At 39.1% G+C, this 15,719-nt stretch overlaps 3 protein-coding genes and 1 pseudogene across 3 annotated transcripts; all 4 read right to left on the reverse strand.

Annotated features, from left to right (window-relative positions):
• Window positions 1–328: 328 nt before the first annotated feature.
• LOC115661608 (GLABRA2 expression modulator-like) lies at window positions 329–2,247 on the reverse strand. The gene is made up of 4 exons (XM_056306998.1): window positions 2,018–2,247; window positions 1,826–1,927; window positions 771–1,045; window positions 329–373 (listed from the first exon to the last, which is right to left on the reverse strand). Exons 1-4 carry the CDS (start codon window positions 2,244–2,246, stop codon window positions 329–331), a joined length of 651 nt encoding a protein of 216 aa, XP_056162973.1. The 5' UTR covers window position 2,247.
• Window positions 2,248–3,621: 1,374 nt separating this feature from the next.
• Window positions 3,622–5,891, reverse strand: LOC115663098 (rust resistance kinase Lr10-like). The gene is made up of 3 exons (XM_056307039.1): window positions 5,529–5,891; window positions 5,275–5,358; window positions 3,622–5,180 (listed from the first exon to the last, which is right to left on the reverse strand). The coding sequence occupies exons 1-3, from the start codon at window positions 5,548–5,550 to the stop codon at window positions 4,006–4,008; spliced, it is 1,281 nt and encodes a 426-aa protein (XP_056163014.1). The 5' UTR covers window positions 5,551–5,891; the 3' UTR covers window positions 3,622–4,005.
• A 79-nt stretch (window positions 5,892–5,970) lies between these two features.
• LOC115663097 (uncharacterized) lies at window positions 5,971–7,099 on the reverse strand. Its single transcript, XM_056307045.1, has one exon. It carries the CDS (start codon window positions 6,988–6,990, stop codon window positions 6,229–6,231), a length of 762 nt encoding a protein of 253 aa, XP_056163020.1. The 5' UTR covers window positions 6,991–7,099; the 3' UTR covers window positions 5,971–6,228.
• Window positions 7,100–13,751: 6,652 nt separating this feature from the next.
• LOC130136746 (rust resistance kinase Lr10-like) lies at window positions 13,752–15,123 on the reverse strand (annotated as a pseudogene).
• Between the last annotated feature and the right edge of the window lie 596 nt (window positions 15,124–15,719).

Below are 15,719 nucleotides of genomic sequence, written 5' to 3' on the forward strand. Positions count from 1 at the left end.
GATGGGCTAACCCAGCCCATGAAAGGAAATAACTGCACTTGGCAGTTATTGTCTAGACACAAAAAGTGAGAACACACGTATGAGTGGGTGCGTGTTGCATTTTTTTCATTATCAGAAACTTATTCTCACAAAAGGACAAAGGAGAATGGATTTTGTTCAACGATCTAAGGATTGTTCTTTCTCTCGAGGCTGCGATAAGTGCATTTAATCTGTGGCAAAAGAGGTATGTTCGTTCATGTAATATACTTCAAACGATCGGTGATTCAAGTATGAAAATGGACACGTTTTTCCGCAATTTTTTTGTATTATATTTAGGAATTTGTTTCCTTCAAGAAGGACTAACAGTGCTCAACTGATCGAGCAGCAGAACCACCTAGACAGTCAATCAGGAAGAAAGCACTTTAAAAACTGATGGTTGGAGAGGGAAGCTCAGCAGAGCTGGAGCAAACTTTTTCCAGGGTATGTTTCACTATATTCAGATGCTTCATGCTTAGATAAGAACAAAATGATGGAAAAATGATCCAAGGCACAGTGAAGTAATACAGACAATGAGTAAAATGAAGGTCCTTTCCAGTGAAGGTTCTCCGAAGAGGGGAAACGATAATGATAACTCAGGCCAGTCACAAGAGGGGAAACGAAAATAATAACTCAGGCTAGGAATTTGTCATGCATCAAAAACTTATCATGATTCAGACAAAAGGTCAGCGCTTTCCAATTTGAAACCGCAATCCTAGAGTAAATGCAATTACAGGAAGAATGGAAAAGGTTACCTTGTAATGCATCCACTGTTGCTGCCCTGAGGGAGAGTATTGGCAAAGAGGGTTATCACTACAGAAGGCCAATCTCTTGTTTGACAAATACAATGTCCCAATGACAGGCCCAGTGGAAATGGATATATAGCAAGCATATGCCTTCAGGAGCTTCTCTCCTGGCTGAATCTCAAACGTATGTTGAAATACCTTATCCTGTCCCCCCTCGGTGAGCACTTTTGTCCCCTGAGCAAGTCGAGCCATCGCTGCATCTGTGATGTTAGGGCTGGTTCTAACTGTTTCACACAAGAATAGCACAATTACCAATTAGTCAAGGTCAGGCAAGAATCGATTTCTGAACATCACACTTCAATCGATTAGAAACCATGAGGAGACAAGAATCAAAGAAATTACGGGCTTTGTCTCTTACAAGTCACAAATAAACTAAAGAACGGACAACAAGCCAGCTGCAGTGCTTGCTCTTACAGGACAAAGCTAATTCTTCTTCTTCACAGGGAAAAAGATGGAGAGCCAAGAGACGATCATTCATCTAGCCCAACGTTCAGTCAAGCAAAGAGCCCAGTGGGTCCGGATGGCTTCAGAAAATTATGGAAAACAAACCATGTCCTCGACGGAAGTGCCTTGTTATGCATTTGGCAATTTGCTATAAGTAGGAATCGAAATAGATTGCCAAAAGAATAAGCGCCGAAGATAGCACCGCTCATCAAAGTTGAAGCTCCTCTTAGATAAATAATCAATGGACTTGATCCACTCAACATCTAATTGGCGGATTGAATACACAGATTATGAAGCATGTATGCTAGTTCCTTGGTGGTAATTCCAAAAGAAGCCGATGACTGATCGTTTGAACTGATTCCTAAAACCACAGGACCGCAATGGTACGAGACCACCATGCCGGACAAACGACGTCAATGATGAACAAAGTACCAGACTCTTTGCATTGAATATTTACTTCCATAGCATTCGCTTATATTTCAGAAACAGAGAAATAACATATGCAAGCAAGCGATCAGATACGTCTCCACGAATAAATCCAAATTGTAGAGAATACTCACGGTGATGCCAGACATTGTCCGCGAGCGCCTCTGCTTTTCGCGAAGCATCTTTGAACTTCTTCCCACACCGGTTCAACGTGTCGCATATCTTGTTCATCGGACCTGCAAACAAACACCAGGAAAGCGTCAGCCTCATCAACACCATCCTCAACAGCCTAATCATCAACCATAACTTCCGACTCGAGAATACGCCTTGATGGTACTCACTCCTGCCAGGTGGCACAGAAGCATTCAGTGGAGCTACGTGGATGTACGGGTTCTGGCCGCCACCGCCGCTCTGGTTGAGGCTGGCAAAGCCAGAGGCCGAGCCGCTCGGGGTGGCGATCATGTAGCTGGAGTGGAAGCTCGCGGGGCGGGCCTCGCTGGCGACCCACGTGGCGGCATGCTGGCTCGTGGGGTGTGCCCGGGGCTCCACCGGCATCCCCACCAGGCAAGTGCCGCACCGCGTCGCCGTCGCTCATCGCTTTCTTCTTCTTCTTCTCCGTCTTCGTCACCGTCAGGCAAGTGTGGATTGGGACTGCGATTCGAAGGGAACAATCGCACAAGAAAAGACAGTGGAGATGGAACCTAGAAAAGAGCAGAAATCTCGATAAGATCACGAGAATCGGAATCCGAATGAGCTTTCTTTCTCTCTTTTTTTTTGCTTAATTTTTGAATTTAACGGTTCGATGCGTTTTGAGCCTAGAAGAAGCGACCTGCCTCGCTAAAGCAAAGAGACTACAAGAAGGAAGCAAAATAGCGTGGCGATGATTCTTTGCATCCGAGGACGCGACCTTTCTGTTATTGCGGATTTGGTGCCCTGAACTTTTTGTTTATTTTCGCCCAGTATCCCAAATTAAGGAACCTGTTATCGAAAAAGTGTTTCTTTGGAATCTTTGGACTTTGAGAAAATCCCTAATAATTAAGAGTTCAAATGATTATTTTTAAAATTGTTTTAAAAAAATAAAAATTTTGAAAAATAATCCGTTCGGTCCGGTCCGGTCTAGTCCGATTTCATGTGGAACTGAGAACCGGATTGAAAATCACCGGTTCCAATTTTATGAAATCAGGATCCAAACCGGGTGACTTGTGGAACCGCCAGAACTGGCCAGTCCAGGCGGTTCCCGTTGCACACCCCTACTTTGGAGGCCAGAAACAGAAATATTGTATCCAGCGAAGAAAAAAAGCAGTGAAATTACAAATGATGCAATGCTCTGTTTGATTCTCTTTTCCTCACTTCTTAATAAAAAAATGCAAATGAAGTTATATGAAAGTCAAATCTTGAAAATGGCGAGATTAAATTCACAGAAATTGCAAAATTTCGCATCCATTCTCAAAATGAGATTTTGCTTGCCCTCGTCTATTTTTAGTTCGTTCGATTTGATATGAAGGGTGATGTACTGCTTAAAAATGATAGTAGGAAGCATCCAGTTAACAAGATCTTGAAATCTAAATATGACGATACTCATTTGCTTTGAAATAAATTTAAACTCGAGTAGAATACTCAAACCTAGTTTTAATAAAGATGACATATATCTCTCCCCTCGAATAAAATTTCCTCCTATGATGTAATAGCCTTGCACAACGAATCTTAAAAGAGAAACTGATTTCATTTTGTAAGTGCACTTTTGCCACTATAATAACTTTAGCAACCTAGTAATTAGAATAAGAATTTAATTAATCTCACGTATTATTGTTTTTTAGAGAGAGATCATCTTTCGATGTCTTCCACTATTTTCTATTCGATGTTTACGTAATCAATAAAAGTCTCCACTATTTATTGTGAAGGTAGCTGTCTTGTTCTCCCTTTCCTTTAAACCACGACGGCAATTGGTGCACCGTGAAGCAACTTATACATAGCGATCGGTGGACCGCTGTGAAGCCACGCGTAAAGCGGGTTGTGTGCTAGCTGGAATTTTAAGCAAAGACTTCGGAACTCAAACTCGCACCTCATAACACTATGGTGAAAGTCGTCACTAGATTTTCTATTGGATTGGAAAGTCCACATTATAACTAATGAACATCTTTAATTGATGATGCTAAAGGATGATACCGGCGTAATTAAGATCCATAAATATAGTCATACATATCTACAATATGATGATGGCCAAGACAAGAAAGGGAAGCTACCCATGAAACAACACCAATACCACGTTTCAATTTGCCACAAATGTGACGGGATCACTGGTTTTGATATGTGACTAGACCTGTGTAATACTAGTGCTAGTATGCTCAAAATGATAATCTTCATAAGTTATTTCACTAGTCGATGAAGTGGAAATTGTATCTTTGTCATTGTTAGTCCAAGTTCCATCTTCCCTTGTTGATATTTCTGTTGGATAAAAGAGTGGCTTGGGAGGTATTTGTAGATCATCTACTTCTCCTTCGAGCATTTGCAAGACTTTGTGCATCGAAGGCCGTTCGCTAGGATTCAATTGTATGCACCAAAGAGCAACTATCATCATCTTCTTTACTATTCTCTTATCCTCCTCGCTTATTTCTTCCACTGGAACGTCCAATCCTTCACTTAGTTGGTCATGAACCCATAAAGGAAAGTAAGTATAACCGGAACACTCTGTAACCTCGTCCGCATTCTTCCTCCCACTAGCCATTTCCATCAACAATTTGCCGAAACTATAGACATCGGCTTTGTTAGAGATTCCCCCAATGTTCTTGTAGACCAGCTCCGGAGCCATGTATCCCAAGGTTCCTCTTGCAGTAGTTAGAGACACGGTGTTGTGGTCCGGGGAATACAATCTTGCGAGCCCAAAGTCGGAAACTTTTGGAGTAAAATCCCTATCGAGAAGAATGTTATGAGGCTTAATATCAAAGTGTAGAATTTGCACGTCGCATTCTCGATGAAGATACTCGATCCCTCTAGCCACTCCGAGAGCAATCTCGTACACTTCCTTGCCATCACGAGAAGTCCCCTCTCCTCGTGAGAAAATGTGCTTATCCAAAGATCCATTGTGCATGAAATCGTAGACAAGAGCTTGTTTCGAGCCCTCGAAGCAAAAGCCGATGAGTTCGACCACATTAACATGATGAATTCTTCCGATGGTGGCCACTTCGCTAATGAAGTCCTGCCCATTCGCTTTCCCCTTCTTCAGAATCTTGATTGCCACCTCGCCGCCGCTCCGGAGTTTTCCTTTAAACATAGAACCATACCCTCCCTTGCCTAGTTTGACCTTATGGCCGCCCGTGATCTTCTTGATGTCTGAGTAACGATACCTTATCGGCAAGAAGTTGTTATTAGATTGCAAAAAATCCTCAACGTTTTGATCCATTGCTAAGTGTCTTCTCCTCCATTTGCGTATTAGCAACATCATCACGCATGGGGCTCCCAAGATGAATTTCACAACCATGAATGCAAACACTATATTTCCAATAACCAATTTGTGGGTGTGTTAAACGTTTGCATTTAGAAATATTAAATCAATTTCACAACGAGAAGGCGGTAGTAATGTTACCAATGCCAAAGAGACAGTGCATCGCATCTTGGTAACGTTTGGTCCCTATTCCGCAAGAGAGATTGAATTTGTAACAAATGAAATCTGAAGAAATTTAAAAGACACTTATTTAGACCATAATCAAGCACTGAGTTTAAAAAATCAATAAATAATGTATTTATTCTTTTACCTATAACTAATTTGTGGGTGTGTTGAATGTTTGCGTTTAGAAACATTAAATTAATTCCACAATGAGAAGATTGTATAAATGTTACCGATTTCATGGAGCGAGATCATTTCAATAATCCCGACAATATCGGAGAGGATATAGAAGAGGTGAACGTCGATATCTTCGTCTGCAGAAAAGATAGAATATGTGACAAGTGAAAGCCGAAGAAAATTTAAAAGATACTTTGTTGAGACCACAATCAAGGATTGAGTATAAAAAAATGAATCAACAATGTATCTATTCTTATACGTATAACTAATTTGCGGGTGTGCTAAACGTTTGCATTTAGAAACACAAAATTAATTCCACAATGAGAAGATTTAATGTTACCGATACCATGGAGCGATATCATTTTAATCTTCCTGGCAATATCGCCTATGTAATCGCGGATATTTTCATCGAGGATATTTATATCTGCAAAAAAAGATACAATATGTGACAAATGAAAGCAGAAGAAAATTTGAAAGACACTTATTTAGACCTATCAAGTTCAATCCACTAAGATTTGTTTGCGGAATTCGAATTAAATTAATAAAAAAATAAATAAAACTGTATTCAGTATTATACTTGTTAAATACCACAACAGCATTTAGCTAGCTACTTGATCATAGTGGCATTTTCAAATGACATGGGCTCCAACAAGATATACAGATGACCGACCTCAATTTCGCATTTAGATCAAATTTCACGGGTTTTGGCCAAATAAAATTTCACAATTTTAATTTTTGTTGAGAAAAACGAATGAATCAAAAGTCCTTACCGGTCGAGGGCGGGGGCTTGCAATAAAGTTGGTGCTCAGCGTTGATATCGCACGAATAACAATCTTTGAACTGGATCTCACAGGCTTTTTGAAGCCATGAAAGCTCAAACCCATGAACCATCTGTTCATGAATTTGCACGTAGGAACGAAGATTGTCGCCGTCGGCGCACCATGGTATTATTGCCATATACTCTATAGTGCATCCGGTTTCCACACTCGAGACATTCGCATCCACCATGGCATACAATCGCCTTCTTGTACCAAAAGAATTCGAAAATTTGACCCCATCGAGGCACGAGGAAGTGTCAATGTAAAGGTGAGAATCGACGGCTTTCGTGCAACCCACGATCAAAACAGTCTTGAATAAATCTAGTTCCCCGATATCGCAGCAAGAGTACAAATCTGATATGAAGTCGAAGTAGCGTGACAAAGAGCGGTGAGGAAGAGATGAGCAATTGCCCTTTTGCAGCCCCATATCAGCAACTCCAATCGTGTAGTTGGTATAGTCGATGTACCGTACGGAGTAATTGCCCGAGCACCGATCGAGAATGGTGCGGTTATCGATACAAACTAGCTCAAAGTTAAGGTTGCCGCAGAACGTCGGGTCGCCCCTCAGCCGAAACGGGAAGCCTATATTGACCTCACCGCAAGAGGTGGTGCATTGATTATTTTCGACGGTGATGCTAAAAGACGGATGGAGAGGAAGAAGAAGAACAGCAACAACAACGAGGAGTTGATCTTTGTGCATAGCTCATGCAATAGGAGAGAGCACGAATCAACACGGCAAAATCCGAGTGTTTAGTGTTGAGATGGAAGAGAAAGATAGACAAAAGATGAGAGGAATATTTTGAGTTGCTCTGTTTCTTTCTTGGAAATAATGAGGAGTGTATTTATCAACGGAGATAGGGAAAAATAATATCTCCGACGACAACTAATTGTGTGGAGGTGAGTGATTTTGCGTGTAGCGACCAGCAACAATGGGACGTGCGAGAAACAGAAAAGTTTGGGAATGGTCGGCTGAGGAGTCAAAAACCGGTCGAAGTTTGAGACGATCATGAAGTGCGACGAAGAGCATTGATTAGGAGTCCAAATGATAACCATTCTATTTCAGAAATATATTTTTGACTGTTGCCTCCCGTCGCCCGCCACCACCACGCCTCACCAACCACTTGCCTCCCGCTGCCGGTCGTCACCCGTCGACGAATGAAAAAAGAATGTAAGAGGGAGAAATTTTGTGTCATTGGCAAGAAAATTTTTGTGTCGTGATCTCGATAAGATCACGGGATTAGAATCTAAATGAGTTTTTATTTTTTGCTTAATTTTTTAATTTAACTGTTCGATGCGTTTGGGTCTAGAAGTGACCTCCCTCGCTGAAGCAAGAGGCTTCTAGAAGGAAGCAAAATAGCGAGGCGATTCTTTGCATCCAAGGACGTGATCTTTCTATTATTTCGGATTTGGTCCCCTAAACTTTTTGTTATTTTCCCCTGTAACCCAAAATTAAGGAACCTGTTACCAAAAAAGCGTCCTTCGGCAATCTTTGGAGGCCCAAAAACAGAAATATTGTATTTCGGCCAAGAAAAAAAGCAGTGAAATTGTAAATGATGCAACTCACCCGTTCGGTTCTTCTTTTCCTCACTTCTTAGTCGAAAAATGCAAATGAAGTTATATGAAAGGCAAATCTTGAAAATGGAGAAATTATATTCGTGAAAATTGTAAAATTTCACATCCATTCTTAAAGTCGGATTATGTTTGCTCTCGCCTATTTCTTGTTCGTTCGATTTGATATGAAGAGTGATGTACTGCTTAAAAATGATAGTAGGAAGCGTTTGGAATTATTAAGACGATCTTGAAAACTGAACACGACAATACTAATTTGCATTTGAAATGAAATAAAGTCAAGTGGAATACTCAAACCTAGTTTTAATAAGATGACATATATCTCCTATTATAAAATTTCCTCCTGACGTAATAGCTTTAGATAATGAATCTTAAAAGGAAAATTAATATCATTTTTTAAGTGCACATTTAACACTAAATAACTTTAGCAACCTAGTAAATAGAATAAGAATTTAATTAATCTCATGTATTATTGTTATTAAGGGAGAGATCATCTTTTGATAACTCCCCCTATTCTTTGATTCCACTATTTATTGTATAGGTAACTATCTCGTACTCCCCCTCCTTCAAATCAAAGTTCTTTATTGTCTCTCTCCATCCGTTATTTTTCAACATTATTCGTAGCGACAATTGATGTACCATGAAGCAACGCGTACATAGCGACCGCTGGAGTGCCGTGATGCCATGCGTAGAGCAAGTTTTGCGCTAGCTAGATTTTTATGCAAAGTCTTCCAATAGAAAATCTTGTCGCAACTTTCAACATAGTGCTACGAGTAGTGAGTTTGGGTTAATTTCATCCTTAATATTATAATGCTAAACGATGATACAAGCGAGACAAGCAATTGCCCTTTCGCAGTCCAACATCAGCAACCCTAATCGTGTAGTTGGTATAGTCGATGTACCGTACATAGTAATTGTCTGAGTACAAATTGAGAACGGTACGATTATTTATGCAGGCTAGCTTATAGTTAGGGTCGCTGTAGACCTTTGGGTCGCCCCTAAGCTGAAAATGGTAACTTATGTTCGCGATCTCGCCGCAAGAGGTTGTGCACTGATTATTTTCGATGGCGACGCTAAAAGACTAATGTAGAAAGAGGAGTAGGAGGAGGAGGAGTTGATCTTTGCGCATAGCTTATGCAATAGCAGAGAGCACGAATTGGTTAAGCAGATCTAGTGTTTTGTTTAGTGTGGCAATGTAAAAGAAAGAGAGACAAGATGAGAGGAATACTTTTAGTTTGCTCCCCTTCTTGAAATGACGAAGAGAGCGGGAGTAATTTCCGACGATGACTACTTCGTATGGAGGAGGGAAGCGAGCGACTTGTGGTGTAAGCGGCCAAAATATGGGACGCCATCAAACACGGGAAGCTGTGGGAATGGTCGCTGAAAAGTCAAAGTTCAATCGACCTTGGCCCGGCCTTCAAGGCAAAGGAGTACAAAAACAAAATCTTTCGTACTGATCGACTTGACTTTTTTTTTTTTGTGGCCGAACACTCGCGTAATAAATTTGGTTTGAACATAATATGTGTTTTTTATTTATCCTGAAGGTGTTAGAAAAATCTTATTAAAATAATGATTTTTCCCATGTCTATTCCTTTTTATTAAAATTGTTTTTCGAAACTCTTTTTTTTTATTTAATTAACTACCCAAACTCCTCAAATTGATTAATTTAGTACTTTTGATGACTGAATTGCCATGTCATGTACCTTTTTCTATGCGATTAGCTTGCTTAATCAACTATGATCCATTATTGCTTAATCAAATATATATTTTTTTTCATCTTGAAGATGTTAAAGAAATCTTAGTAGAATAATAATTTCTCCCGTGTTTTTTTCTTTAATTACGAGCCCCAACTTTTCTAATTTTGAATTTTTTTTAGATGTAACGTGATTTGTGCCTTTTCATACGTCCCAGTACAGTTCATGTGCGTTGCATATGTAAAGATCACATATTGTCTTGAAAATGTAACAAATCAAACATGACGCCACCCCATTTTCTAATTTAGGGTACGAGGGAGTTTCTTGGTGATGGAGAGTGCTCCAACTCATATAGCCCTTCGCAATCGTGGAGTCATCCACACAAGTCTTCTCTAGAAATGTCAAAGTCAAAGTCTTCTTGAAGTGACAGGTCTCGCGGTGTTAATTGGATGTGGAAAATTCTTAGTGCCATAGAATTTCCACGTAAAAGTCTTCTTTGAAACTTCCTTACGCGCGCGACGTGTCCCCACGCATACAAAAGTCCATGTGAGGGCACTAACAACTCTACTTGACCATTGACGAATTCGACTTTAGAAAGTGAGAGGATGACACCACCGTGTTGGTATTTGTAAAAAGGATACAAATATTAAAATATTTTATATTCAATGTAAAATGAACAGTTTAAACATCTTTGTTACTAGACAAAATAAATGTAGAATTTCTATTGGCAATATCCTTTGACTTTCCTGGATACTTTAATTGCATATTTGTGTTGGTATTTGTCGCTGCCTCGTGACAAGTGTAGCAATAGGTCATATTGTATTTGTTGATATATTCATATAAGTATATACATTGAGAAAATAATGAGATTTTTGGCAAAATGATTATTATTGATACCGTATATGATATATTTACAGCTACATATTTGCAAAGAGATATTTATGATTTTTCTTTATGTCAGAGATTAATTTTTAAAATAAAAAATAAACCCTAAATTTCGGATATATCATCGCCATAAAAATTTCATATTCTCCAACATAGTTTTACGATATTATTTTATTTGAAAGCTGTATATTTTACAAACCATATAGTTATACAATAAGGTATATTGTAATGATATGTTTTGCAGACCATATTGATGATACTTTCACATAAGAACATCACCAAAATTTTATTTAGAAGATAATATTTATTTAAAAAAGGAATAGTTTATAATAATTAAATTAGAAATAAAGTTTCATCATATTTACGACTAACATGTGGGACATCCAAAGGAGTTATTTCAAATTAAGATCCCATCCCCCATAATTATAACTATAGATACTTCTTATCATTGTGGGATTAACGATGGAAAAAATAAAAAAAATTACTAAATGAAATAGGACAATCGATTCAAATTGTACCATAGAAGCATATACTTACTGCCATAAAATGTTTAACCTTGTGTTTTATTTGAGGCGTATGAGAGTAGGATTTATTGGGAAAGAATTTTATGCCCATAATGTGTAGATTATTGAAAAAATGGTCCGCCTATTAGCGGGCATAGACATGAATGCGTTGAGACAATAAACTGATTGGTCGGGCATAAGAGAAAAATCCATAGCAAAATCCATATCGTAGCTCCCACAATTATATGGGTTCAAACGTTCGCTGAAGTTACAACCTGACAAAGAGCAGAGAGGAAGGGACGAGTAATTACACTTTTGTAGCCCAATATCACTAGCCAGATTTTGGTTTTTGTAGTCAATTCACTGCACGTAGTACTTACTTGAGAATAAATTCAAAATAGTGTGATTATTTTCTCAACCTAGCTCGTATTTCCGGTGGCTGCAGCTCCTTGGATCACCTTTTAGTCGAAATAGGTAGCTTATGTTGATAACATTGCCACATGAGGTGATTTTCCGCAGCGACACTGCCCGCATAAAAGAATAACAAGAATGAGGGCAAGTTTTTTATAGCATTGCAATGTTGTTGCAAGCACTTGCAAAGGGTTTCAATTAAGAAGAAATTAAATCAACTGAAATTACAGGGAAATGGCCATTTTCAAGTCACGAATTGAATTGGATCGGAAAGCTAGTACAAACAGAGGAGCAGGGTTTTTGATGAAGATGATACAGCCTCTTGTCAGTTGCCCTATTTAGAAAAAAAAAGAAGATATAATGGGTTGGTCCATCTCACAAAGACGAATAAATCTCCAACTACGTGTACGTTGTTGTGATGCGAATGACTTGTGGGTAGCCTAACAGATATGATTGACGGAAGATAGAACAAGACAAGTGTCGGACTCGTCAGCTGGTAAGTCAAAGTCGATCAACGTGCGGAGAACGAGCGATAGAGAATCGGAAGAAAAAGTTAAAAAAGATCACGCGTTGCAGACCATCCTGGAAAAGCTCGTGGAAGAAAATTTGGGGAAGGTTCAGATCAGGTGTCATCATAATCGACTATGATGGGTCACAAACATCAAAGGATGCTCCAGCAACAAGCGCGTCCGTCCTTTCCTGGTTATTCTGAACACATTCACTCACTTTTGTGCTCAATTCATAACTCGGAGTGTACTTATGAAACTAGTAGCAAGTTACTTGCGAAAAGAAGGATGATGCGCTATGAACTGTCGAAAACAAGTTACTTTCTCCATATCTTTCCTCCCCGGTCAGAATGAGAGACTCGAATGATTAGCTGTTTATTGTGATTTGGGAGGTTTCCTTTAGGCCTTGTTTAGTTGTTTGATTCCCGTAAAATTGAATTACTAGAAGAATGAAAATTCTACTCCTAAGCTTTTCATTCAGAAAAAAAGGACTATTGTTGGAGCTGGAATATTTCATATGATGGGATTTCTTTGAAATATAATTCAAGAAGTTACCTAACAACCTTTAATTGAATTCCACCTTCATCATAATTATACTCCATCATCGAATAGTCTAAGTCCATACTTCTTGCTATCACTGACTGTGTGAGGAGGGGAAGGTCAACTCAAGTCCCCAACACCCGAGATCCTAAGGCCTCGACTTGAGACCCCGAGGACGGCCTGGAACCCCCAATGCCCGAAATCGAGATCCTAGTGCCTAAGCTTGGCACGACGAGGATCGAGGACAGGTCGGAGACTCAAGGGTCCAGCACACGATAGTCAGGCTGAACTAGGGATTCCAGCTCCCAAGCTCGAGACCCTAAGGATTAGACTCTGGTGCCTAGGCCTTGAACAAAAACACGAGGCCTAGAGGCATGTGATTCTAAATTAAAGTGTGAAACAGTCCAAATAACTAAAACTGAATACTGATATGACATATGTGATTACTCGGAATGAGATTTTGTCAATGGATTCTTTATCACTAAAACCTTCTCATGAGGTCCACTTAGCATCAATCGGAAATTCAAAATAGGACATTCGTGTAGGTCTGAAAGATATCAATTATGGGTGCTTCTAGGTCCCGTAGGCAAAATAGCGGGAGCTATCCCACTTTTAGCCATAATTTTCCAAAACTTGTCGTAATTTACCTGAAATTATCATAAAGTTGGTGGCACTTGTAGGTAGTAACTTAACTTTATGAGTTGTAATTTTACCTATAATAGTTGTAACTCGTTTACAATTGTAATTTTATGGGTCGTAATTTACCTGAAATAGCCATAGACAATGAACCTGGAAAGAAAAACTTACATCATTTTTAAGAGCACATTTACCACTTTACCACTAAATAACCTTAGCAACCTAGTAAAAGAAATAAGAATTTAATTAATCCAATCTATTAATATTTTTAACGGAGAGGTCATCTTTTGATGTCCCGTATTATTCTCTAATTAAATTTTAAAGTGATTTTCGATAAAACAAAAAGTCAACAAAAGCCTCCCCTATTTATTGCATAGGTAAATGTCTCACACTCTTCCTTCTTTACACCGAAGTTGTTGTTTATCATCTCTCCTAAATTTTATCATTTCTCTTCATTTGTCATTTTTATTCGAATCGACAAATGGTGTGCCATGAAGCGATGTGTACATTTTGACCACTGGAGTGCCAGGAAGTCATGTGTAGCGTGGGTTGTGTGCTAGTAAGTATTTAAACAAAAACTCTGAAACCCAAACTCGCTCTTCACAAGACTATGCTAGAAGTCATCGCTAGATTTTCTATCCGATCCCAAAGTCCATATAACTAATGACATCATTAATATGAAAATGTTAAAGATGATACAATTGTAAATATGATCCATTAAAATAGTCACTGATACATACAATCTCATGATGGCCATGAAAGGGGAGCTACACATAAAACATCATTAATCCGAGCCGATTCTGTTTGCCACAAATGTGAATGGATTAAATGCTATTGATATTTATCCATGCTTGTGTAATACTAGTATTAGTATGGTCAAGATGAAAAGCTTCATAAGTTGTTGCAATAGTTGATGAAGCGGATATAGTATCATTGCCTTTGTCAGTCCAAGTTTCATCATCCCTTGTTGACATTTCCGTTGGATAAAAGAGTGGCTTGGGAGGTACTTGTAGATCATCTGCTTCTCCTTCGAGCATTTCCAAGACTTTATGCATCGAAGGGCGATCAACAGGATTCAACTGTATGCACCAAAGAGCAACTATCATCATCTTTTTAACTATTCTCTTATCCTCCTCGCTAACTTCTTCCATTGGAACTTTCAATCCCTTATTAAGTTGATAATGAACCCACAGAGGAAAGTAAATTTAATTGGAATACTCAGCATCCCCATCTACATTCTTCCTCCCACTGGCCATTTCCATCAACAATTTACCGAAACTATAGACATCGGCTTTGTAAGAGATGCCCCCAAGGTTCTTGTAGACTAGCTCCGGAGCCATGTATCCCAAGGTTCCTCTCGCTGCAGTTAGAGACACGGTGTTGTGGTCAGGGGAATACAATCTTGCGAGCCTAAAGTCGGAAACTTTTGGAGTTAAATCCCTATCGAGAAGAATGTTGTGAGGCTTAATATCAAAGTGTAGAATTTGCACGTCGCATCCTCGATGAAGATACTAGATCCCTCTAGCCACTCCGAGAGCAATCTTGTACACTTCCTTGCAATCAAGAGAAGTCCTCTCTCCTCGTGAGAAAATATATTTATCCAAAGACCCATTGTGCATGAAATCATAGACCAAAGCTTGTTTGGAGCCTTCGAAGCAAAATCCAAGTAGTCCAACCACATTAACATGATGAATTCTTCCAATGGTAGCCACTTCGCTGATGAAATCTTGCCCGTTCGCTTTCCCCTTCTTCAGAATCTTGACTGCCACCTCGTGGCCGCTCCTGAGTCTTCCTTTGAATATGGAACCATACCCTCCCTCGCCTAATTTGTCCTTGAGGCCGCTCGTGATTTTCTTGATGTCCGAGTAAGAATACCTTATCGGCAAGAAGTTATTGTTAGATTGCAAAAATTCTTCAACGTTGTGATCCATTGATAAATGTCTTCTCCTCCATTTGCGTATAAGCAAAACCATCACGCATGGGGCTCCCAAGATGAATTTCACAGCCATGAATAGCACTGTATTTGGGGAAAACGTAAGAAAATTGTGGGTGTGTTAAATTGTTTGCATTTAGAAACATCAAATCAATTCATAATAATTGATTATCAAAAAAAAAAAATCAATTCATAATAAGAAGATTGTAGTAATGTTACCGATGCCACAGTACAAGACCATCCCAATATACGAGGCGATATCTAAGAGGACAGCGTTTATAATATTTCCTGCAAAAGAGATTAGATATGTGACAAGTGAAAGCTTTAGAGAGAGTCTTCTGCTGGGGATTGAACCCCCGACTTTAGCATCCCACCCCTCCCAACCAAGCAATGAGTATTTCAGTTCAATCCACTCAGATTTGTTGGCGTAATTCAAATTAAATAAATAAACAAATGAATGAAAATGTATTTGTTGTTATACGTAAAAAGATACCACAATAGCATTTAACTAACTACTCGATCTTGACGGGCATTTTCAAATCACACGGGCTCTGAAAAGATATACTGATGACTAGAGCTCAATTTCACGTGTAGATGAAATTGTACAGGTTTTGACCAGATATGTCCTCACAAAGTTCTTTTTTTATTTGTGAAAACTGAACAAACTCAAAAGTTCTTACTTTTGGTTCCACACCGAATTTGGTGCTTGCCGATGATGTACCAATAATAATGATGTTTGCAATGTGTCGCGA

This window comes from Syzygium oleosum, unplaced genomic scaffold (genome assembly GCF_021117445.2).
Source record: "Syzygium oleosum isolate NSW1041296 unplaced genomic scaffold, Sole_v2.1 Sole_v2.49, whole genome shotgun sequence".
Lineage (NCBI taxonomy): Eukaryota > Viridiplantae > Streptophyta > Magnoliopsida > Myrtales > Myrtaceae > Syzygium > Syzygium oleosum.

Excerpts from the sequence above, each read along its gene's own strand:
- LOC115663097 (XM_056307045.1), bottom strand. The coding sequence starts at position 6,990 with ATGCACAAAGATCAACTCCTCGTTGTTGTTGCTGTTCTTCTTCTTCCT.
- LOC115663098 (XM_056307039.1), bottom strand. The coding sequence starts at position 5,550 with ATGATCTCGCTCCATGAAATCG. Across the intron at positions 5,359-5,528 it reads GATCTCGCTCCATGAAATCG|ATTTCATTTGTTACAAATTC; the intron begins GTAACATTTATA and ends AAATTTCTTCAG. Across the intron at positions 5,181-5,274 it reads GCACTGTCTCTTTGGCATTG|TGTTTGCATTCATGGTTGTG; the intron begins GTAACATTACTA and ends TTGGAAATATAG.
- LOC115661608 (XM_056306998.1), bottom strand. The coding sequence starts at position 2,246 with ATGCCGGTGGAGCCCCGGGCACACCCCACGAGCCAGCATGCCGCCACG. Across the intron at positions 1,046-1,825 it reads GGACAATGTCTGGCATCACC|TTAGAACCAGCCCTAACATC; the intron begins GTGAGTATTCTC and ends TGTGTGAAACAG. Across the intron at positions 374-770 it reads AACAGTGGATGCATTACAAG|GTGGTTCTGCTGCTCGATCA; the intron begins GTAACCTTTTCC and ends TTGACTGTCTAG.